The following is a 26,054-nucleotide window of genomic DNA, read 5'->3' on the forward strand; positions in this document are numbered from 1 at the left end:
GCCGGGGAGGAGAGGCCAGGCTGGCCCAGGCTGAGAGGAGAAGAGTCAGCGCTCTGTGTGGGAGCTTCCTCAGAGCCAGAAAGGAAGGGCATTTGGGAATGGAGCTTGGCTTCTTTAGGCAAAAAATAATATTAAAGAACTCAGCATACAGGGGCACCTGGGTGGCTCAGTCGTTAAGTGTCTGCCTTCGGCTCAGGTCATGATCCCAGGGTCCTGGGATTGAGCCCCGCATCGGGCTCCCTGCTCAGCGGGAAGCCTGCTTCTCCCTCTTCCACCACCCCCTGCTTGTGTTCCCTCTCTCACTGTCTCTCTCTCTGTCAAATAAATAAATAAAATCTTTATTAAAAAAAAAAAACAACTCAGCATACATGCCCACTCTACAAATGGGGGCCAAGAGGTACCACCTCTGAGTTGGACCCATCTCTGGCAGTTGAACATTCATATGCAAGATGGACATTTCTGTAAATGGAATCATACAATATATGACCTTTGTGTCTGACTTCTTTTATTAGCATAATGTCTACCAGGTTCATCCAGGTTGTAGCATGTATCAGCACTTTATTCATTTTAGGGCTGACATAGTCTATTGTATGGAGAGACCATACTTTATCTGTTCATCAGTTGGTGGATGTGTGGGTTGTTTCTACTCTTTGGCTATTATGAATAATGCTGCTCTGAACATTTGTGTACAGGTTTTTATACGGACATTGGCTATATACCTTGGAATGGAATTCTCCTGGGTATATAGAGAGGAGTGGAATTTGGGGTCATATGGCAATTCTGTTTGACTTTTTGAGGAACCGCCATAGTTTTCCACAGCAGCTGCACCATTTTCCATTCTCACCAACAGTGTGTGAAGGCTCCAATTTCTCCAGATCCTCACCAATGCTTGTTATTTCCCCCCCTTTTAAAAATATTTATTTATTTTAGAGAGCGAGCCTGAATGGGAGGGGCAGAGGGACAGGGAGAGACTCTCAAGCAGACTCCCCACTGAGTGCGGAGCCTGACTCAGGGCTCCATCTCACGACCCTGAGATGACGACCTGAGCCGAAACCAAGAGTTGGACGATTAACCGACTGCACCACCCAGGCACCCATTTTCCTTTTTTTTTTTTTTTTAATCACCGTCCTGGTGGGTATGAAATATAGTACTGTGGCTTTAATTTGCATTTCTCTGAACACTGATGATGTTGAGCATCTTTTCCCGTACTTGTTGGCCATTTGCATATTTTCTTTGGAGAAATGTCAAATCCTTTGTCCATTATTTAATTGGGCTCCTACTTTTTAAGTAATAATATGGTTAATATGGTATTTGGTCAAAGAGTCGCTGTATTCCTTAGTTCTGGTTCAGTCTTTGGTAGCACTTACGCCCAACTAGGATAGTTTCGCAAAGCTTAAGTTTCTCAGTTACTGTATCAGTTAGGGTTCTCCAGAAAAACAGAATCAGTAGGAGATCCAAATCTATATCTATCTGTAGTATCTATCTGAGAGACTTATACATACTAAGGAATTGGCTTATGCAGTGGTGGAGGCAGCACGTGGCCAGTCTGAAATCCATAAGACAGGCTGGCAGGCTAGAAACGCAGGCAGGATTTCTATATTGCAGAATTGAGAATTCCTTTTTGTTCAGCAAACCTCAGATTTTGTTTTTAAAACCGTCAGCTGATTGGATGAGTCCACCCACATCAGTGGTAATTTACTTAAAGTCAATTGATTTTAAGTGTTAATCATATCTACAAAATGCAGCAACATCAAGACCAGTGTTTGACCAAATGACTGGGCACCGTAGTCTACCAAGTTGACACATAAAATTAACAATCACAGTTTCTTAAAATGATCATATTCACTTCTTTTCAGAAAAATGGGACTAGTGATGGAGACTATGTTTTTCTAACTGGAGAAGACAGTTACCTTAACTTTTCAAAGATTGTGGAATGGAATGGAAAAACGTAAGTGTAAACATTTACCAGTATAATTATTTTTTAAAATTTTGTTTAAATTGAACGTCCACTTATGTATTATTTCAAAAAAATTATCACTGTCATTTTTTGCATGAAAAGTCTATAAATATGTAAAATATATTTATAATTACTATTGTATAAATCAAGATTGGGGTAACACACTTTACAAAATTAAACATCAGAGCTTTGTAGACTATTCATGGCTAGGTATGAGTTATAAGCAGTGAAAAGTTTCACTCTGAATGATGTGTAGCCACAACACAAATACTTTAAAACCACTTGTTTTGGGGGGAGAGGGAAGAGCTTCTCTTTTTAATCTAATTTAGTGATTGTGGATTGTTCACGTGTTTTTCTTTAAAGATAAAATACATTTGACTTCACTATCATGGTATTTCAGAAATATTTTTTAACATTTGTAATTAAAAACAAACTACTTCCAAAAAGGAGCTGAGGGAATTTGGAATAAGGCAACGTATAATCCAAGATACTTTCTTTAAGTCAGAGGAATTAGAAACCTTGGAGAGAAAAGGAGGGTAGTTCTTCAGGGACTGAGGTAAGAGGAATTCTGTTCTTGAACATTAAATTTACATCTAAGCTTCCCAGAAATATGGGCAAAAAAACTGGTGTGGAATATAGGGGGAAACCCTCTGTACTACCTTTGCAACTTTTCTGTAAATCTCAAACTATTTTTAAATAAAAAGTTTATTTAAATTTTAAAAAGCACACATATCCATGTACACAAACATACATTTGTGCATACACACCCCAAAATAGGTAAGATCCCTGAAAGAATATATGAGAAGCTGGTAACAGGGTTGCCCCTGAAGCGGGGGACGTGGGTGGCCTGGGGGGTTGGCCACACGGAGATTTACTTGTACACAGGATAAAGCTGGATTTTGTTTTAGATTCAATCTGTTATTTTCTTTCTAATTTTTCAATAGCACAGGGTGATCCTTTTAAATATATAATTATTGATACAGTTACAATATAATGATACAGTATTTAATATATTGGACTTTTTTCTGGTTTACATCTATTCTACCCTCAGATTTTTTTTTCAAAGATTTATTTATTTATTTGTCAGAGAGACAGAGATAGCACAAGCAGGCGGAGGAGCAGGCAGAGGGAGAAGCAGGGTCCCTGCTGAGCAAAGAGCCTGATGCTGGGCTTGATCCCAGGACTCTGGGATCACTACCTGAGCGGAAGGCAGATGCTTAACCGACTGAGCCACCCAGGCATCCCTATCCTCAGATTTTTATGGTTCATATTTAACAATAGTTTCCTGACAAAATTGAAAGCTGTCTATTGTCTCTTCTCCTCCCAAACAGGACACTAACTTTACCAATTTTGTAACACTTTATGCCCATCTTCCAAGCTATTCTTGCCTTCAACTTGTTTCACATTCTTTGGAAGCCAAATATAGCAAAATGCTTATTATTTTTATAGTATACTCAATTAAATGTTCCAACATATTTTATTAAATGTTCTCTTTTAATTTTCCATGCGTTTTGGGCACCTGGGTGGCTCAGTTGGTTAAGCGACTGCCTTCGGCTCAGGTCATGATCCTGGAGTCCCGGGATCGAGTCCCACATCGGGCTCCCTGCTCGGCGGGGAGTCTGCTTCTCCCTCTGACCCTTCCCCCTCTCATGTGCTTTCTCTCTCTCTCATTCTCTCTCTCTCAAATAAATAAATAAAATCTTAAAAAAAAATTTTCCATGCGTTTTATTGAAATTCTAGTTAGTGAACCTACAGTGTAATATTAGTTTCAGGTGTACAATATAGTGATTCAGCGCTTCCATACATCACCCAAGTGCTCATCACAAATGCCCTCCTTAATCCCCAGTTAAAGGTCTCTTCTGGTTTGCCTCCCTCTCTTTTTTTTCCCTTTCACCTATGTTCATCTGTTTTGTTTTCTTAAATTCCACAGATGAGTGAAATCATATGGTATCTGTCTTTCTCTGACTTATTTTGCTTAGCATAATACACTCCAGCTCCATCCACATCGTTGCAAATGGCAAGATTTCATTCCTTTTATGGCTGAATAATACTCCATTGTATATATGTATGCCACCTCTTTATCCATTCATCAGTCAATGGACATTTGGACTCTTTCCTTCATTTGGCTATTGTTGGTAATGCTGCTATAAACATTGGGGAGCATGTGCCCCTTTGAATCTGTATTTTTGTATCCTTTGGGTAAATACCTTGTAGTGCAATTTCTGGGTGTTAGAGTAGTTCTATTTTCAACTTTTAGAGGAATCTCCATATTGTTTTCCAGAGTGGTTGCACCAGCTTGCATTCCCACTAACAGTGTAGGGGGGTTCCCCTTTCTCCACATCCTCACCAACATCTGTTGTTTCTTGGGTTGTTAATTTTAGCCATTCTGACAGGTGTGAGGTGGTATCTCATCGTGGTTTTGATTTGTATTTCCCTGATGATGAGTGATGTTGAGCATCTTTCATGTGTCTGTTGGCCATCTGGATGTCTTCTTTGGAAAAATGTCTATTCATGTCTTCTGTCCATTTTTTAACTGGATTATTTGTCTTTTGGGTATTAGTTTGATAAGTTCTTTATAGATTTTGGATACTGACTCTGTATCAGATATGTCATTTGCAAATATCTTCTCCTGTTCCGTGGGCTGCCTTTTAGGTTTGTTGATTGTTTCCTTCGCTGTGCAGATGCTTTTTATCTTGATGAAGTCCCAACAGTTCATTTTTGCTTTTGTTTCCCTTGCCTCAGGAGATGTGTTGCTTTGGCTGAGGTCAAAGAGGTTTCTGCCTGTGTTCTCCTCTAGGATTTTGATGATTTCCTGTCTCACATTTAGGGTTTTCATCCATTTTGAATTTATTTTTGTCTATAGTGTAAGAAAGTGGTCCAGTTTCATTCTTCTGCATGTTGCTGTCCAGTTTCCCTGGCACCATTTGTTGGAGAGACTTTTTTCCATTGGATGTTCTTTCCTGCTTTGTGGAAGATTAGTTGACCATAGAGTTGTGGGTCCCTTTCTGGGGTCTCTATCCTGTTCCACTGATCTGTATGTCTGTTTCTGTGCCAGTACCGTACTGTCTTGATGATTACAGCTTTGTAATAGAGCTTGAAGTCCAGAATTGTGGTGCCTCCAGCTTTGCTTTTCTTTTTCAAGATTGTTATTCAAGATCTTTTGTGGTTCCATACACATTTTAGGATTATTTGTTCTAGCTCTGTGAAAAATGCTGGTGGTATTTTGATAGGGAGTGCATTAAATTTGTATATTGCTTTGGGTAGTACAGACATTTTAACAATATTTGTCCTTCCAATACATGAGCATGGAATGTTTTTCGATTTATTTGTGTCATCAGTTTCTTTCATAAGTGTTCTATAGTTTTTAGAGTACAGGTCTTTTACCTCTTTGGTTAGGTTTATTCCTGGGTATCTTATGATTTTTGGTGCAATTGTAAATGGAATCGATCCCTTAATTTCTCTTTCTGCTGCTTCATTATAGGTTTATGGAAATGCAACAGATTTCTGTACATTGATTGTGTTTCCTGCAACTTTGCAGAATTCATGTATGAGTTCTAGCAATTTTTTGGTGGAGTCTTTTGGGTTTTCTACATAGACTATCTTGTCCTCTGTGAATAGTTTAAGTTTGACTTCTTCCTTGCTGCTTTGGAGGCCTTTTATTTCTTTTTGTTGTCTGATTGCTGAGGCTAGGACTTCTAGTACTATATTAAATAACAATGGTTAGAGTGGACATCCTTGTTCTTGTTCCTGACCTTAGAGGAAAAGCTCTCAGTTTTCTCCCAATTGAGAATGTTATTAGCTGTAGGTCTTTATGGTGTTGAGGTATGTTCCCTCTATCCCTACTTTGTTGAGGGTTTTTATCAAGAATGGATACTGTATTTTGTCAAATGCTTTTTCTGCATCTATTGAGAGGATCATGTGGTTCTTATCCGTTCTTTTATTAATGTGGTGTATCATGTTGGTTGATTTGAAAATCTTGCAGCGCAGGAATAAATCCCACTTGATTATGGCAATAATTCTTTTACTGTACTGTTGGATTCAATTTGCTAGTATCTTACTGAGAATTTTTGCATCCATGTTCATCAGAGATATTGGCCCTTAATTCTTCTTTTTAGTGGGGTCTTTGTCTGGTTTGGAATCAAGGTAATGCTGGCTTTGTGGAATGAGTTTGGAAGTTTCCCTTCCATTTCTATTTTTTGGAACAGTTTGAGAAAATAGTTATTAATTCTTTAAATGTTTGGTAGAATTTCCCTGGGAAGCCATCTGGCCCTAGACTTTTGTTTGTTGGAAGATTTTTGATTCAATTTCTTTGCTCGTTATGGTTTTTGTTCAAATTTTCTATTTCCATTTCAGTTTTCATAGTTTATATGTTTCTAGGAATTTATCCATTTCTTCCAGATTGCCTAATTTGTTGGCATATAATTTTTCATAATATTCTCTTATAACTGTTTGTATTTCTGTGGTGTTAGTTGTGATCGCTCCTCTTTCATTCATGATTTTATTTATTTGGATCCTTTCTCTTTTCTTTTTTATAAGTCTGGCCAGGGGTTTATCAATTTTATGAATTCTTTCAAAGAACAAGCTCCTAGTTTCATAGATCTGTTTTACTATCTTTTTTTGTTTCTATATCATTTATTTCTGCTCTAATCTTTATTATTTCCCTCCTTCTGCTGACTTTAGGCTCTATTTGCTGTTCCTTTTCTAGCTCCTTTAGGTGTAAGGTTGTTGTGTATTTGAGACTTTTCTTGCTTTTTTTTTTTAAGATTTTATTTATTTATTTGAGAGAGAGAGAACACAGGAGCAGGGCAGAGGGGAGGGAGGGGCAGAAGGAGAGGGAGAAGCAGACTCCCCACTGACCAGGGGACTGGATGTGGGGCTCAATCCCAGGACCCTGAGATCATGACCTGAGCTGAAGGTAGACGCTTTACTGACTGAGCCACTCAGGCGTCCCAAGACTTTTCTTGCTTCTTGAGGTAGGCCTGTACTGCTATATACTTCCCTCTTAGGACCACTTTTGCTGCATCCCAAAGGTACTGGGCTATCATGTATTCATTTTCATTTGCTTCCATGTATTTTTTTTATTTCCTGGTTAACCCATTCATTCTTTAGTAGGATGTTCTTTAACCTCTTTGTATTTGAGGTCTTTCCAAATTTTTTCTTGTGGTTGACTTCAAGTTTCATAGTGTTGTGGTCTGAAAATATGCATGGTATGATCTCAGTCTTTTTGTACTTGTTGAGGCCTGATTTGTGACCCAGTGTGTGATCTATTCTGGAGAATGTTCCATGTGCACTCAAAAGAATGTATATTCTGCTGCTTTAGGATGAATATATAAATATATATATATATTCATATATATATATTTATATAATATATATTAAGTCCATCTGATCCAGTGTGTCATTCAAAGCCATTGTTTCCTCGTTGATTTTCTGCTTAGATGATCTGTCCGCTGCTGTAAGTGGGGTGTTAAAGTCCCCTACTATTACTATATTGTTATCAATAAGTTTCTTTATGTTGGTTATTAATTGATTTGTATAATTGGGTGCTCCCAAGTTGGGGGCATAAATATTTATAATTGTTATATCTTCTTGTTACATAGACCCCTTTATTATGATACAGTACCCTTATTCATCTCTTGTTACAGTCTTTGGTTTAAAATCTAGTTTGTCTCATATAACTATGGCTAGTCCAGTTTTCTTTTGACGTCTATTAGCATGATAAATGGTTCTCCATCCCCTCACTTTCAATCTGCAGGTGTCTTTAGGTCTAAAATGAGTCTCTTACTCTTAATTGTAGGAAACAAACTGAGGGTTGCTGGAGGGAAGGAGGGTGGAGGGATGGGGTAACTGGGTGATGGACGTTAAGGAAAGCATGTGATGTAATGAGCACTGGGTATTATATAAGACTGATGAATCACTGACCTCTACCTCTGAAACCAATAATGCATTATATGTTAATTAAAAATAGTAATAATAAATAAATAAATATAAATATACAACTACAGAGGAAATAAATAAATGTCACATGCATAGAAAAAATAAAGTAAAACAAAATAAAATGAGTCTCTGGTCAGCAGCATATTGATGGGTCTTGTTTTTTTCATCCATTCTAATACCCTGTGTCTTTTGATTGGCACATTTAGTCCATTTACATTCAGACTGATTGTTGATGATATGAATTTAGTGCCGCTGTATTACCTGTAAAGTTGGTGTTTCTGGAGATCTGGTCTGTTCTTTTCTAGTCTTTGTTGCTTTTGGTCTTTCTTTCCCACTCAAAGAGTCCCCTTTAGTATTTCTTGCAGGGCTGGTTTAGTGCTCATGAACTCCTTTAGTTTTTGTGTGTCTGAGAAACTCTTTGTCTCTCCTTCTATTCTGAATGACAGCCTTGCTGGATAAGGTATTCATGGCTGCATATTTTTCCTTTTTAGCACATTGAATATATCATGTCACTCTCTCTGGCCTATCAAGTTTCTGTGGACAGGTCTGCTGGGAACCTTATGTATCTACCCTTGTAGGTTAGGGTTTTTGTTTTTTCCCTCACTGCTTTCAGGATTTTTTTTCCTTATCTCTGTATTTTGCAAATTTTACTATGATGTGTCTTGGTATTGGCCTGCTTTTGTTGATTTTGGAGGGAATTCTCTCTGCCGCCTAGATTTGGATGTCTGTTTCCTCCTCCAGATTAGGGAAGTTTTCAGCTGTAATTTGCTCAAATAAACCTTCTGCCCCTTTTTCCCTCTCTTGTTCTGGGCCTCCTATGATACGCATGTTATTATACTTTATGGAGTCAATGAGTTCCCTAAGTCTACATTTATGATCCAACACTTTTCTTTCCATCTTTTCAGCTTCATTATTTTCCATAATTTGATCTTCTATATCACTTGTTTGTCCCTCTGCTTCTTCAGTTCTTGTGGGCATTACATCTAGTCAGTTTTGCATCTTGCTTATGGCATTTTTAATTTTAGCCTGACTAGTTTTTAGGTCTTTTATCTCTGCGGTAAGGGACTCCCTGATGTCTTCTATGCTTTACTCAAGCCCAGCTAGTATCCTTATGGATTGTTGTCTTAAATTCTGATTCAGGCATATTACTTACATCTATGTTGATTAGATCCCTGGCCATGACTGCTTCTTGTTCTTTTATTGGGGATGAACTCCTCCATCTTGGCATTTGGTCTGGGTCTCTGTCTTCTGTATGTTAGGAAGGCCTCTTATGTTTCCTGCTCCTGAGAGTAATGTCTATATTAAGAAGAGGTCCTATACTGTCCAGGGCCTGGCGCTTTGGAAAGTGTCTCTGGTGTGTGCTGCGTGCACTCTGCTGTTGTGTTTTGGCCGCTCTATCCCTCAGGTCAGGCCTCTGCAGAGTTTCTCCTTGCCTGCAGTGGGGAGTGTTTGGACCTTGTCCAGTGTGTGGTGAGCTTTAACTAGGTGTGTTTTGGTCAGCTTGTTAAAAGAGACTAAATACTATTTCCCCTAGAACTTAAGGTTTGCACACTCAATGGTCAGTAGACTTGGTGTGCAGGTGTCTTGTGCTGGCCTTCTGCGGGAGGGGCCTGCTTTCTGCTCTCTGACTTTCAGGCACCTTTGCCCTGGTTCAGAAGCACCTGCAGAGTCCAGGGAGGTGGGGCTTGGTGTAAGCAGCTCAAACCTCCTCTGTGGGAAGCTGTGCTGCTCACTGAAGTCCGTCTGTGCTGATGAGCAGGGGTAAAAATAGCGTCAGCCTGCTCTCTCATCCCCAAAGGGGAATTTGCGTCCGCCATTGTTCAGGAAGCCCTCCCAGAAGAGCAAACACTCTCCCCTCATTTGTCCCAGGCTTCCCTCAGACCCTTGCTTTCACCCTATGTCTGAGCCATCTGCCCATCTGATGGCGCAGTACTCCTGTGTCTTAGCTCAGGCCCGCCAGCTGGTTTTCAAAACTGCAAGTTTTAGGGACCCCGCATGGCATCGACCTGCGCTGATCCTCTGGGGGAGGGTCTTGCCACACTGTGGCTGGTGCCGGTTTGTCCCAGAAGGGCAGTCACACGAACACACAGGGGCTTGGAGTTTATGGTAAAGTGCAGCAAAAAGCCCACAGCTGGGTTAGTGGCCCGCACAGACATCTCTGCTCCTATGCTAATGAACGGGACAGCACATTGGCACCGCCGGCTCTTTTGTCCCTGGAGAGGCAGTGCCACCTCTCCCAAGTGCACTGCAAGAAGGGGGACTGGCTCTCCCAGTGGGACCCAGAGGATCTTCGGACCACACTGTCTGCTCTCGGGCCTCTGCCCTCCTTCTCCACAGGAGCACCCCTGTACCCACCAGGCTACACCCAGTGATCGCATGGACTGCTAAAACTTTAGTCTCTGAGCTCAGCCACTTGTAAAAACTTGCAGTAATCAACCACTCTTGTTTTCCACATCAGTGGTTTTAGAGGAGCGTTTTTCTTGTGTGATAACCTGCACCCTGTGCCCTCTCTCTCTCTGGGATCGGGGGCTCCCTCCCCTCCATAGCACTAGAGATTCTTTTCTCCCCCAAATCACATCTCATCTCCTACCTTCCACGACATGGCCTCTTTTCTCCCTCTAGTTTTACAGTTTTGTTCTCTCGGTCCTCAGATTGATTTCCTGGGTGCTCAGAATGATTTGATATTTATCTAGCTGTGTTTGAGAGACGAGGCAAACATAAGGTCCTCCTACTACTCTGCCATCTCAGCTCCTTCCTCAAGACCTGAACATACCTATCCCGAGCTCTTCTGTCAGTGGGCTAGCTCCGGACAAGGCTATTGTTCATGCTACATTGAATCACTATTTTAATAAAATGGGCATTTCTAAACCTCTACATAGGAAACTCTTTTTTGCAGGAAGGAAAGAGGGATTTTTGGACGTTGCCTCTATCAGAATTGATTTGGGGATCAGGTGCCTACTCTGACCCCTCTTGATCTAATTCCTAACCAGCATCCCCCCTGTGTCTGCATATGAATAAGATTCTGTGGGTAGCTGGCTCCCAATTAAGGCCTGAAAAGTCCCAACCATCTGAAAAGATGTAAAATCAAATGTGATAGTCTACTCTTTCTTGTGCTTATCAATTACAGATCCCTTGACTGGTGGACAACAGACAAGTGCAATATGATTAATGGAACAGATGGAGATTCTTTTCACCCGTTAATAAACAAAGAGGAAATTCTTTATATCTTCCCATCTGAATTTTGCAGGTAAGAACTTTCCACATAAGTTATTTGACTGCAAGACGACCAAAAGGGTGAGGAATATAAGGAGCTACCCTTCATAGCCCTGGACATTTCTGCTTAATCAGTGACAAATGCTGGGGCTCCTGGGTGGCTCAGTGGTTAAGCGTCTGCCCTCTGCTCAGGTCATGATCCCAGGGTCCTGGGATCGAGCCCCGCGTTGGGTTCCCTGCTCGGCGGGGAGCCTGCTTCTCCCTCTCCTGCTCCCCTTCCTTGTGCTCTCTCTCTCTCTGTGTCAAATAAATAAATAAAATCTTTAAAAAAAATCAGTGATGAATGCTGATGGCATATTGAGAGACAGTGTGACATAGTGGTTCCAGGCACGGGCTCCAGAGCGTGACTGCATTGGTTGATTTAAACACCAGCTCCGAACACACTTACACTGTGTGACCTTGGGAAAGTTATTCAGCACTTTGTGCCTCACTCTCCTCATTTGTAAAATAAAGATAGAAATTGTTGCCTACCCTGGGAGCTGTTATGAGGACAAATGCGTTACTGTTAGTAAAATACTTCACCCAGGACTTGTCAAACAGTAAACAATATTAAATGATGGCTCTTAGTTATTATGATAAGCTCTGTCAAGCATAATACTTCACCTGGTCTTCCAGTCGACAGGTAACCTCTACACAGGATAAATCAAACTGTTGTCCCTAGTTCAGAGTTTGCAGGCATTTGCTGAGCTATCATCTTCCCTTAGATCGTACCTGCTGCCACTTGCCTTGTGAGCTCTCCCTCTCTCCCACCTGCTCCTTCATGATTATGGCTCCTCTCTGGGAAGAAGGCATCCTGCTCTCCATCCTGATTCCTGTCCCCTCATCAGCTACTGCCCTGTCTCCCCGCTTCACCCTCAGACTGCCTGAGTGAATGGCTGACTCACACCACCTCCACATCCTCCCCACGTACCCCGCCAAGACTTTTCATGAAACTCCTCAAAGTCCCAAGTAACTTAGTCACATTTGACACTGTTGATTCAATATTCTGAAGAATGGCTGTTCTTCTGGTGTTTCATAGCTCACATAATTGCACCGCCTACCCAGTCAGCCCTGCCAGGAATAGTGGTGGCATTATAAATCTCCCTGCTCTCCTGCATCGACTCTGCTACCAGGTGCTGGGATGCCTCCTCAGAAAGACCTCTTGCATCGGCCCCCACCTCTCCGTCCCTGCTGCCGGGCCATGGTTCCCAGCCGTCCCAGCTCCCCCACTGGGGGAGCTGGGAGGGCTGGGTGCCCTCGCCCATACATATTTGTGGAAGGACAGAAGGGTCAGAAAATGCATTTGAATGCAGTGAGTGAAACAAGGCAACCTAGAAGCACCACAGGAGGCTTTTTGAAAGATTTGGTGCGGAGGAAACATGTTCTTATCCGACACAAGCACTTTTGAAGGGCCATTTGGCAATGTTTAGTAAAGCTGAGGATGTGCAAATGCCACGGTGCCTCACTGTTCTGCATCAGTTCCCTGGCCCAAAGAAGCCTTGTGTAGACATGTAAGGAGACGTAGATGGAAAAGTTCATTGCAACGTGGTTTTAGTAGTGGAAAATTGGAAGCAACCTAAGTCTCTGTAAAAAGGAGAACATAAATAAATCATGGTGTATTCATATGACGGAATACTGCATAAGATTTAAAATACAAGAACCAGACAATGTCATGTTTAAATCTTAATAATGTAATATTGAATGAAGAAGCAAATTATAGGAAGAGAACATGGCATACTGTTTTATATAACATTTAAAAATAGCAAACCATGCCACCCATTGTTTATGAATGTGCACATTTGTGAAAGGATTAAGACCTGCAAGGGAAGGATAAACCCCAAGTTCAGGACAGTGGTTACCTCTGGGGACTCAGAGAAGGACTGTAATCAGGAGTGTTATACAGGGGCGCCTGGGTGGCTCAGGTGGTTAAGCGTCTGCCTTCAGCCCAGATCATGATCCCAGGGTCCTGGGATTGAGCCCCACATCGGGCTCCCTGCTCGGCGGGGAGTCTGCTTCTCCCTCTCCCTCCACCGCTCCCCCTGCTTGTGCTCTCTTGCTCATTCTCTCCTTCTCTCTCTCAAATAAATAAATAAAATCTTTAAAAAAGAAAGAAGTGTTATACAGAGGGCTGCAGTTGTACCCATACTATACTTTTTATTTATCTGAGTAGTATTTGTTTTGAAAGGTATTTATTATGGTATTTTCTCTACTTTTCTGTTTGCCTAAAATATTTTATTCAGAAAATGCTATAGGGGTGGGACGTGAGTAGAAGGCAGCTCCCATGTGATTCACAACCCTGCAAGAGACGTCTCCCACCTCTGGTTCAAAGATGAAAATAGCCAGACCCAGAAAGCAGTTCGCTTTGGCCTTCAGCTGAAGGGCTGAAGGATCACTTGCGACAGTGCATGTGAAAGTGCTTCACCTGTCACTCAGGATGTGCAAATACAAGGGTGGTTAGTAGTACATGGGACCACTGTGTGAAATTCCGTAAGGACTGACGGCAAAATTACGTCAAACTCCATTGAGATAAATGACTGAAATAATAAACATTGTAATAAATTCCAAAATATGGAAACTATTTTTACTTGAGGGAAATTGGTATCAAAGTATACATTCAAATCAAATGTCTGGCTAATGGGGCACGTTTCAAGCACTTAAAAATCTACCTGGCCAAGCCCTTTGCCACCTTTTCTGCTTTTGCTTCACCTCTGCCCTACCCTCGCTGCTGCTTCGGCCACACTGGCACATGTCTGTGCTCGTCTGGACGACTCTTTTCTTTCTTTCCCTGGGAGTCTCCGTCCTAAATGTCCTCTTTATTTCCTACCACACATTGTTTTCCCTTGGCCTGGTTTGGCTGTTACTACAGTTGCTGCCTCTTAAACATCTTTCATGATAATTCCTCTCCTGCACCAAGTGGTGTGAGTTCCTTTCAAGCTTTCTTTTGCATCTTCATTTCCCACCTATACCCCATCAACTTTAGCCACGTTGTGCCTGAGAACAGTTGTTAACTTACTGGTTCGGGGCAGATTACACTGACCAGAGCCCACACTGACTTTTCCTCCTTACTTCCTACCAGATCAGTGTACATAACTTTCAGTGACTTCCAGAGTGTGCAGGGACTGCCTGCCTTCCGGTATGAGGTGCCTGGAGAAGTACTAGCCAATACCTCAGACAATGCCGGCTTCTGTGTGCCTAAAGGAAACTGCCTGGGCTCAGGAGTTTTGAATATCAGCATCTGCAAGAATGGTAAGAGCTCAGGGAAGGGACAGAATTCTGTGTGTCTAGAATGCAGGATTAGTGTTCTTCAACAAAGAATGCTGTCAGCCCAAATCAAAGAGTGATTCTGACTTTTCAAGAATAATATTTCACAATATGGTTATGGGATGGTAAAAAATTAGTGGCTTTTCTGTATTGCTTGTTTTTTTAAACAATTTAAGGTATAATTAACATATAACATTATATTAGTTTCTGGTATACAATATAACAATGCAATATTTGTATATATTGTAAAATGACCACTGCAGTAAGTATGGTTAACATCCGTCGCCATACATAGTTACAAAACCAAGTCTTGTGAGGAAGGCTTTTACTTGCAAAGTCTTGTGATGAAGACTTTTAAGACCTATTCTCTTAGCAACTTGTAAATATGCAATGCAATACCATTAACCATAGTCACTATGTTGTAAATTACATCCCCGTGACATTTATTTTATAACTGGAAATTTGCACCTGTTGACCCCTCTCATCCATCTCTCTCATACCAACCCCACCACCTCCGACAACCACTGATCTGTTCTGTATCTATGAGCTTAGCTTACAGTTGCTGTTGTTTTTAAATTCCACATGTACCTGAGATCACAGATATTTGTCTATGTCTGACTCATTTCACTTAGCATAATGCCCTCATGGGGCATTGTTGCTGTTGTTTGGCATGGCAAGATTTTCATTCTTTTTATGGCTGAATAGATTCCACTGTGTCTGTGTGTGGGGATATATATATACCACAACTTATTTATTCATTCATCCATTGATGGACAGTTAGGTTATCTCCATATCTTGGCTATTGAAAATAATTCTGCAATGAACATAAGGGTGCATATATCTTTTCAAATTAGTTTTTGTTTTCTTTGGATAAATTCCCAGAAGTAGAATTGCTGGCTTGTATGCTAGTTCTATGTTTAATTCTTTTTAGATTTTATTTTTATTTATTTATTTATTAGAGAGAGAGAGGGAGGTATGTGTGCGAATGGGAGGAGGGCAGAGGGAGAGAGAGAGAATCTCAAGCAGACTCCGCCCTGAGCCTGGAACCTGATGTGGGGCTTGATCTCACAACCCTGAGATCATGACCGAGCCAAAATCAAGAGTGGGACACTTAACCAAGTAAGCCACTCAGGCACCCCTATTTTTAATTTTTTCAGGAATCCTTACTTTTTTTTAACAGTGGCTGCACCAATTTACATTCCCACCAACAGTGCAAAAGGGTTCCCTTTTCTCTGCTTCCTCACCAACACCTGTTGTTTCTTGTGTTGTTGATTTTAGCCATTCTGACAGGTATGAGGTGATATCTCATTGTGGTTTTGATTTGCATTTCCCTGATGATTAATGATGTTGAGCATCTTTTCATGTACCCATTTGCCATTTGTATATCTTTGGAAAAATGTCTATTCAGATCCTCTGCCCATGTTTTAATTGGATTGTTTGGATTTCTTGCTGAGTTGCATGAGTTCTTTATATATTTTGGATGTTAACCCCTTACAGATACATGATTTGCAAATATTTTCTCCCATTCAGTAGGTTGCCTTTTGGTTCTATTGATAGTTTCCTTTGCTATGCAAAAGTTTTTTTGTTTGATGTAGTCCCACTTGGTTTTGTTTGTTTGTTTGTTTGCTTTTGTTGCCTTTGCTTTTGGAGTGAGATCCAAAAAGCCGTCACTCAAGACCAATGTCGTGGAGCTTACCACCTATGTTTTCTTCTAGGATTTTATGGTTTCAGGTCTCATATTCAAGTCTTTAATCCATTTTGGGTGAATTTCTGTGTATGGAATAAGATAGTGGGTCCAGTTTCATTCTTTTACATGTGGTTGTCCAGTTTTCCTGACACCATTTATTGAAGACTCTGTTCTTTCCCCATTGTATATTCTTGGCTCCTTTGTGATAAATTAATTGACTGAATGTGCATGGGATTTATTTCTGGGTTTTCTATTCTGTTCTACTGACGTATGTGTCTATTTTATGCCCATACCATACTATGTCTTTGTAATATAGTTTGAAATCAGGGAGTGTGATACCTCCAGCTTTGTTCTTCTTTCTTAGGATTGCTTTGGCTACTTGGGGGTCTTTTATGGTTCCACACAATTTTTAAGATTGTATATTCTATTTCTGTGAAAAATGCCATTGGAATTTTGATAACGATTGCATTGAATCTGTAAATTGCTTTGGATAGTGTGGGCATTTTAACAATATTAATTTTTCCAATCCATGTCCATTTATTTGTGTCTTCTTAAATTTCTTTCCTCTTATAATTTTCAGCATACAGGTCTTTTACCTCCCTGCTTAGATTTATTCCAAGGTCTTTTATTCTTTTTGATGTTATTGTGATTGGGATTATTTTCTCTTTCTTTTTTTTTTTTAAGATTTTATTTACTTATTGTCAGAGAGAGAGAGCATAAGCAGGGGGAGGGGCAGAGGGAGAAGCAGGCTCATGCAAGACTCAATCCCAGCACCTTGGGATCATGACCTGAGCCAAAGGCAGGTGCTTAACTGACTGAGCCACCCAGGCGTCCCTGGGATTATTTTCTTAATTTCTCTTTCTGAGAATTCATTATTAGTGTATAGTAACACAACTGACTTTATATATTGATTTTTTTTTTATCTTGCAACTTTACTGAATTTATTAGTTCTGGCAGTTTTTTGATGGAGTCTTTGGGGTTTTCTACATATGATATCATGTCATCTGCTAATAGTGACAGTTTTACTTCTTCTTTACCAATTTGGATGCCTTTTATTTCTTTATCTTGCCTAATTACTCTGGTTAGGATTTCCAATACTATGTTGAATAAAAGTGGCAAAGGTACGTATCCTTCCCTTATTCCTGATTCTAGAGGAAAAGCTTTAAGCTTTTCACTGTTGAGTATGATGTTAGCTGTGGGCTTGTTATATATGACCTTTATTGTGTTGATATATGTTCCCTCTATACCTACTTTATCATGAGTTTTTATCATAATGGATATTGAATTTTGTCACATGCTTTTTTCTGCATCTATTGAAATGATCATATGATTTTTTATCCTTCACTTTGTTAATGTGGTATATCATGTTGATTGATTTGCAAATATTGAATCATCCTTGCATCCCTGAAGTAAATCCTACTTCATTATGGTGTATAATACTTGTAATGTATTGTTGAATTCAGTTTGCTAATATTTTGTTGAGGATTTTTGCATTTATGTTCATAAGAGATACTGGCCTAGGGGCGCCTGGGTGGCTCAGTTGGTTGGGCAGCTGCCTTCAGCTCAGGTCATGATCCTGGAGTCCTGGGATCAAGTCCCGCATTGGGCTCCCGGCTCGGCGGGGAGTCTGCTTCTCCCTCTGACCCTCTCCCCTCTCATGCTAGTTTTCTCTCTCTCACTCTCAAATAAATAAATAAATAAATAAATAAATAAATAAATAAATAAAATCTTTAAAAAAAAGAGAGAGATATTGGCCTATAATTTTCTTTTCTTGTGGTGTCCTTGTCTGGTTTTGGTATCAGGGTAATGCGGGCCTTGTAAAAATGAGTTTGGAAATGTTCCCTGCCCTTCTATGTTTTGGAATACTTTGAAGGATTGGTGTTAATTCTTCTTTGAGTGTTTGGTAGAATTCACCAGTGAAGCCATCTGATCCTGAACTTTTGTTTGGTAGGAAGTTTTTGATTACTAACTCAATCTCCTTACTAATAATTGATCAATTCGGATTTTCTATTTCTTCATGATTCAGTCTTGGAAGGTTATGTTTCTAGGAATTTATCCATTTCTTTTAGGTTGTTTATTGGCATATAATTGTTCATAGTAGTCTCTTATGATCCTTTGTATTTCTGTGGTATTAGTTGTAACATCACTTCTTTCATTTCTGATTTATTGATTTGAGCTCTCTTTTTTTTTTTGATGAGTCTTAGCAAGGGTTTGTCAATTTTATCTTTTCAAAGAACTAGTTCTTAGCTTCACTGATCTTTCCTATTATCTTTTTAGTCTTTATTTCATTTCTTTCCACTCTGATCTTTGTTATTCTCTTCTTCTTCTAACTTTGGGCTTCATTTTTTTTCTTCTGTTTCTAGTTCCTTGAAGTATAAACTTAGGGTATTTGAGAATTTCATGTTTCTTGAGATGGGTATTTATCACCATGAATTTCTGCCTTAGAATTCCTTTTGCTACATTCCATAAATTTTGATATGGTTTTTCATTCGTCTCAAGGTATTTTTTGATTTCTCCTTTGGTTTCTTTTTTGACTCATTAGTTGCTCAGGAGCATGTTGTATAGTTTCCACATATGTGTGAATTTTCCAGTCTCCTTCCTATAATTGATTTCTAGTTTTATACCATTGTGTATAGAAAAAAAATGCTTGACACGATGTCAATCTTTTTAAATTTTTAAGACTTGTGGCCTAATATATAATCTATCCTGGAAAATGTTTCATGTGCACTTGAGAAGAAGGTATATTGTGCTGCTTTTATATAGAATGTTCTTTATATATCTAAGTTCATCTGGTCTCATGTCATTTAAGGCCAATGTTTCCTTTTTGATTTTCTGTCTGAATGATCTATCTGTTGATGTAAGTGGAGTATTAAAATCTCCTGTTATTATTGTTTTGCTATCTATTTCTCCTTTTAGGTCAGTTAATATTTTCTTTATATATTTAGGTGCCCTATTTTGGGTGCATAAATATTTACAAATGTTATATCCTCTTGTTGGATTGATTCTTTTGTCATTATATAATGCCCTTCTTTGTCTCTTATTACAGTCTTTGGGTTTTTTTAAAGATTTTATTTATTTATTTGAGAGAGAGACAGATAGTGACAGAGACAGCGAGAGAGAGCACAAGCGGAGAGGAGAGGGAGAAGCGGCTCCCCGCTAAGCAGGGAGCCCAAGGTAGGGCTCCATCCCAGGACCCTGGGATCATGACCTGAGCCAAAGGCAGACGTTTAACTGACTGAGCCACCCAGGTGCCCCTACAGTCTTGGTTTTAAAGTCTATTTTGTCTGATGTAACTATAGCTACCCCAGCTTTCTTTTGATTTCTAATTACGTGGAGTGTTTTTCCCTCCGTTTACTTTCAGTCTGTGTGTGTCTTTACATCTGAAGTGAATCTCTTTAGGCAGCATATGGGTGGGTCTTATATTTTTATCCATTTGGCCACTCTTTTAATTGGAGAATTTAGTCCATTCATTTAAAGTCATTATTGAGGGCCACCTGGATGGTGCAGTTGGTTGAGCATCTGACTCTTGGTTTCAGCTTGGGTTGTGGTCTCAGGGTCGTCAGATTGGGCCCCTCTGTGCTGGGCACAGAACCTGTTTGGGGTTTCTCTCTCCTGCCCTGCCCCCCACCCCAACACACACACTCTGTCTCTCTCTCGAATAAATAAATCTTTAAAATATAAATAAATAAATAAATAATTATTGGTAAGTGTAGACTTAATTGCCATTTTGTTCATTGTCTTCTGGCAGTTTTGTAGTTCTTCTGTTCCTTTTTTCTTTCTCTTATGTAATGCTTCTTATTCCTAGAATGTCACGTTGTGTTCTTTCTGGGTGGTAGTTAAGAAGTCTTAATAGTAAAAATAGTTCGTGTTTACCAAGCAATCATAGTAGTCATTGTTCAACTAGTCATTATTCTAAGTGGTTTACATATATACATTTAGTTAATACGTGTAAATCATTAACTGATTTCATGTTCATAAAATGCTAAAAGAGAAAGTGGAGAACTTGGTAATGAGAAAGTACATATCTTGTTAAAAATTTATGATGAGGGGCACCTGGGTGGCTCAGTTGTTAAGCGCCTGCCTTCGGCCCAGGTCATGATCCCAGGGTCCTGGGATTGAGCCCTGTGTCGGGCTCCCTTCTCAGCGGGAAGCCTTCTCCCTCTCCCACTCCCCCTGCTTGTGTTCCCTATCTTGCTGTCTCTCTCTGTCAAATAAATAAATAAAATCTTTAAAAACAAAAAAATTTATGATGATTTCAGGGGTACCTGGGTGGCTCAGTCTGTTAAGCCTCTGCCTTTGGCTCAGGTCATGATACCAGGGTCCTGGGATGGAGCCCCATGTCGGGCTCCCAGCTCAGCGGGAAGTCTGCTTCTCCCTCTGTCTCTGCCCCTTCCCCCACTCGTGCTCACTCTCTTGCTCATTCTCTCTCTCAAATGAATAAATGAAATCTTAAGAAAAAATTTATGATTTCAAAACAGAGTTAGTTTTATACCCTGACTGCAAATTTCCCAGTGTCTCTAAATGTCTGAGCTACCCTGCTCCTTTCCATGAATGAGGCAGAATTATTGGGATGCCTGGGTGGCTCAGTTGGTTAAGTGTCTGCCTTTGGCTCAGGTCATGATCCCAGGGTCCTGGAATGGAGCCCCACATCAGGCTCGCTGCTCAGCAGGGAGCCGCTTCTCCCTCTCCCTCTGCCTGCTGCTCCCTTTGCTGTGCTCTCTTGCAAATAAATAAATAAAATCTTTTAAAAAAATTTAGGCAGAATTATTGGTGATACAACTGACAAAAGCATTTTCTTCATCTTGAGAACTAACTTTAACAATCCTATGTTGCATAATTATTCAGAGTGCTCTTACTAGATAGGCATCCAGAGGCCTCTTTTTATAATTGTGGAAAGCAGGGCTCAGAGAGGGAAAATGATTTTTATAAAATTCTTATCTCTGAGCAAATCCCTGCTAGATTGCTAGGGTCTGCTGTGATACTTCTCAGGCTATACTTCCCCTTTAAAGTGTCTTTTGAGAAATTTTGTAACCCCTCTTTCCTGAATAAAGTTGTCTTTACTTCCTGAATAAAGTAATGTGCTAGCTTTCGTCCTCTAATTTGCTTGAAAAAAAAAAATCTCCTTTTGGGGTAATCTGAAGTCAGCAGTATACCTCCCTATTCCTTCTCTCCCAGGGCAGTGGCTCCTAAACCTGGCCCTGCGTGGGAATTATCTGGAGAGTCATTAAAAATCTATGTCCCCAGGCCCACATACCAGGGCCCCAGAACATGTATTTTTAACATGAGCTCCAGGTGATTCTCATGAAGATGGTACCTACTATTTGGGAACCACTGTGCCAGGGGACATGGCACCCCTCCCTGGAGATAAGAGCAATGGCAAATGGGAACAAGTCCCTGTTTCTGACCTCTCCTGCTTTCTTAGTAGATGAATGGTCCTAAAATAGTGCCGGTCCACTCAGTCCAGCTGCCTCTGGCTCAGGGCACTACTGTGGACATATTTTTTCTCATTGTTTTGTTAACATTCTGCTTCCTCAAGAAGTTGATGTCAGAATCAACGAAGATTCTATTTGGCAACTCAGCCTCTTGCTACAGTCCTTTTCCTCCTGCCTGTTATGTACTCCCAGGTGTGGACTGAAAAGTTCGACTCTCTGGAATTATCCTCAAGTGTTTTGAATTTCCCTGGAGAACATTTTAGATAGTGGGATGAGCGAGTGTTCTGGAGTCAGGTAGATCTGGGTTTGATTCATATTCTGTTTGGCAACACATTAGCCAAGTTGATTAAGGAGGTAGACCTCAGTTTTCTCATCTGTAACATGGGGGTTGATGATAACTTCCTTGGAAGATTGTGTGAAGGTGAGAGACTATGTATATAAAACACTCGAGACAGTGTCTGGTCCTTATTATGTTCCCAATAAATCTTTAAAAATAACACTTTAAAGATCATTGTAGATCACAAAGAAGGAAAATATGGCTTTGTGAAACTGTTTAGTGAACAGTTTCTTCCTAAACAAAATACATGGATGTGACAGATGATGTGTATCTTGAGCATGGCTGGTAGATAATGTAAGCAAATCTAAATTATTTGGCAACAAGCTCATTTCTCCAAATGTATGTTTCCCTGGTAGCAATTATTGGATCTCTCTCTCTTCAATAGCACGATCTAGAATAGGTTTCTTTTAAAAACTTGTTTCCCTATGTATTCCTTTTTAAAAAAACAATCTTATTAAAGTATATTTGACACACAGTGTTCTGTTAGTCTCAGGTGCACGGCATAGTGATCTGACAATTCTGTATGTTAATACATTCACCACAATAAATGTAGTCACCATCTGTCACCGTACAACATTATTACAATTATTGGCTGTATTCCCTATGCTGTGCTATTCATGTCTGTGTGACTCATTTATTTTATAACTGGAAGTTTGTACCTCTTAATCCCCTCCATCTACTTCACCCAACTCCCCCAGTCACCTACCCTCTGGCAACCACCACATTGTTCTCTGTATTTATGAGTCTGTTTCTGTTTTGTTTGTTCATTTGTTTTGATTTTGATACCACAAATAAGTGAAATTATATGGTGTTTGTCTTTGTCTGACTTATTTCACTTAGCATAATACCCTCTAGGTCCATCCATGTTGTCACAGATGGCAAGATCTCATTCTTTTTTTTATGCCTTAGTAATATTCTATTGTATATAGATACCACATCTTCTTTATCCATTCATCTGTCAATGACACTATTGTAAGTAATGCTTCACTGAACATAGGGATCCGTATTTCTTTTCAAATTAGTATTTTCATTCTCTTTGGGTAAATACTCAGTAATAGGATGACCAGATATATGGTATTTCTATTTTTAATTTTTGGAAGAAACTCTACACTCTTTTCCACTGTGGTGATACCAATTTACACTCCCACTAACAGTACACAAGGGTTACTTTTTCTCCACATTCTCACCAACATTTGTCATTATAATTGGTCTTTTTGATACTAGTCATAACAACAGGCATGAAGTGATATCTCCTTGTTGTTTTGGTTTGCATTTCTCTGATGATGAATGATGTTGAGTATTTTTTCATGTGTCTGTTAGCCAACTGGATGTCTTCTTTGGAGAAATGTCTGTTCAGATCCTCTGCCCACTTTTTCAACAGATTATTTGTTTTTTTCAGTGTTGAGTTGTATAAGTTCTTGATATATTTTGGATAGTAATCCCTTATCAGATATACTATTTGCAAATATCTCCTCCCATTCAGTAGGTTGCCTTTTTCTTGTGTTGATGGTTTTCTTTTCTGTGCAAAAGGATTTTGTTTTGGGTCCCAATAGTTTATTTTTGTTTTTGTTTCCCTTGCCTGAAGAGACATTTCTAGAAATATGTTAAGGGCAATGTCCAAGAGATTTTTTTTTTTTCTAGGAGTCTTGGGGTTTCAGGTCTCATAGTTAGGTCTTTAATCTGTTTTGAGTTTATTTTTGTATATGGTGTAAGAAACTGGTCCAGTTTCATTTTTTTACATGTAGCTGGCCAGTTTCCCCAACATGATTTATTGAAGAGATTGCCTTTCCCCCCATTGTATGTTCTTGCCTCTTTTGTCATAGATTAATTGACCATGTAAATGTGGGTTTATTTCTGAGCTCTCTATTCTGTTCTGTTGATCTATGTGTCTGTTTTTATGCCAGTACCATACTGTTTTGATTAATAAAGCTTTGTAGTATATCTTGAAATCTGGATTTGTGATGCCTCCAGCTTTGTTCTTTCTCAAGATTGCTTTGGCTATTCACTGTCTTTTGTAGATTCTACAAATTTTAGGATTATTTGTTCTAGTGCTGTGAAAAATGCTATTGGTATTTTGATAGGGGTTGCATTGATTCTGTAGATTGCCTTGGCTATTATGAACATTCTCTGTTTGGTTCTTAAAATGAATAGGGAAGAAAATTAAAGAAAAAGATCATGTGGGCAGACGTTGATCTAGTCAAATGCTGGGCAGATAGCATGACCAGGCAAAGTCTTAAAAAATTCTGTATCAACATAGTCAGGAGAAGGAAGCCTGTCTTATGTAAACCAAGAAAAATAGAAAAACAGAAAAGCGGGCAAAAAGAAGTCCTTTTACTGGTAGAGATCTGCAGTTGAAACAAGTGCTTTCAGATGAGGTATCTCTCATTCAGTTAGAATTCTGCCTTCATCACCTTACAGCTGGATGTACCTGGGTCTTTTTTTTTTTTTTAACTCCTTTGAACTTCACTTTCCTCAAAATCAAAATTAAGTTAATAGTTTTAACTTAATAGGACTACTGGGAATGTTAATTAAAATAATGTGTGTAAACCTTTATATTTCATAGGTGCAGTAGATACTGAAGAATATATAATTTGGCCATGACTTCAATATATATGGTGGAATAAAATAATGTTAGGGTAAATGAGATGTCAGAAAATGAAGTAAAAATCCCAAACTAGGAGGTGTCGCATGGAATTTTAGCCTGCCTCTCTCCCCCACCCAAGTTTACTTACGTATAGAATTTCCCCCTCCGTAGGAACTAGGTTTGTGGGCAGGAACTTTAATTTCATCTTGGACTTTCAAGAACCACATCGTTCATTTCTGTTTTCCTTAAAATGCAGGTGCGCCTATTATTATATCTTTCCCACACTTCTACCAAGCAGACGAGAAGTTTGTTTCTGCCATCCATGGTATGCATCCAAATAAGGACTCTCATGAGACGTTTGTGGACATTAATCCTGTAAGTACACACATCTTCCTGGTAAAAGCATGGATTTTATTCTGTCTACACAATGTTTATCGGTTTAGTCCTGAGCACTGTTAAAATACTGTCTTCTTTTCATATACATATTCAAGGAGAGAAGACTCAGCTCAGTGCATGTGATACCTAGTCGCATGGCCTTACAGGCTGAACTCTATGGCTCTAATAGGCAGATATAGCAGCAAACCTGCTTTAACAAAAAAGCACCTGTAAACATTGCATCACTGGAACAACTGAGATTGGACCCATGTAACCTGGTCAGTGTTCCATTGCCAGCCTTGGACTTGAGTGTATATGCATTCTCCCAGGGGCAGACAGATCAGCAAGGTTGAAGACATACATTCTTTTTTTGCTTACTGCCGGGAAAGTTTTGGTTGAAATTTAAATATATGTATTAGCTTCAGTTACTTTTGGCAAGCCTCGTTCTTTTGAGAGTTTATTGTATGATATTAATTTAAAAGGCATTAGATATACATATACTTTAATCCTGTTTTCAAAGAGGAGATAAACTAAAATCACGTGAAAAAGGACAGGAATAGCATTTCATAATGTGAGAGAGCCTCTCACTGTGGGAACCGAGGTAAAGGTCAGATATCTTCATTCTGGGGATTTTGAACACATGGAGCAGTAAAGAAAAAGCGATAACAGTCTTTTAAGCACAGCAATTTATGGGCACTTCACTCTTGTATCTGAGAAATCAATGGTCTTATCTTTTTGTGAAAAAGATCAGGTGTTTCTTCCCCCGCCCCTTTCTCTCTTAACCTTCAGTCAGTTCCTCTTCCTCAGCGGAACTGTGGGCAGGTGCTTGTCCCCGAGGGCTGGGTGCAGTCCCTTAACCTCAGTGCAGAGGCGAAGCGACCCTGGGGAGCCAGCAGCCGCAGCTGCTTTCCCAGCTTTGGGCCGGGGAGGTCCTGACCATCCTGGGGACGACTCTCTGGCTAGAGCTCCCTCCTGCCAGGGTCGCCTAGGGCCTCGCTCTCCGAAGTTGCGCATCCTGGGTGCTTGCTAGAAATACCCAATGTCAGGCTTCACTCCAGACCTGCTGAATCAGAATCTGCATATTCACAAAGTCCCCAAGAGCTCACACGCATATTAAAGTTTGAGAAACACTGGTCCAACAGGCACCCGACCACATCCGCAGTTCTCATTCTGTCGGGGGTCAGGGTTTCCTTGTCCCCCCTTCCTCTCAGACATGGCAGTGGCCACCCTGG

At 40.0% G+C, this 26,054-nt stretch overlaps 1 protein-coding gene across 2 annotated transcripts in view; it reads left to right on the forward strand.

Annotated features, from left to right (window-relative positions):
• Window positions 1–26,054, forward strand: part of SCARB2 (scavenger receptor class B member 2) — a 79,678-nt gene that overhangs the window by 43,091 nt on the left and 10,533 nt on the right. For both annotated transcript variants that reach the window (XM_028100698.2, XM_028100699.2), the window contains exons 5-8: window positions 1,857–1,948; window positions 11,022–11,141; window positions 14,223–14,392; window positions 24,704–24,822. In XM_028100698.2, coding sequence (XP_027956499.1) covers window positions 1,857–1,948; window positions 11,022–11,141; window positions 14,223–14,392; window positions 24,704–24,822 — 501 coding nt within the window. The remainder of the gene's footprint in view (window positions 1–1,856; window positions 1,949–11,021; window positions 11,142–14,222; window positions 14,393–24,703; window positions 24,823–26,054) is intronic.

Source organism: Eumetopias jubatus, unplaced genomic scaffold (assembly GCF_037043125.1).
Source record: "Eumetopias jubatus isolate StellerSeaLion01/CBP00866 unplaced genomic scaffold, mEumJub1_p1.0 scaffold_2, whole genome shotgun sequence".
Lineage (NCBI taxonomy): Eukaryota > Metazoa > Chordata > Mammalia > Carnivora > Otariidae > Eumetopias > Eumetopias jubatus.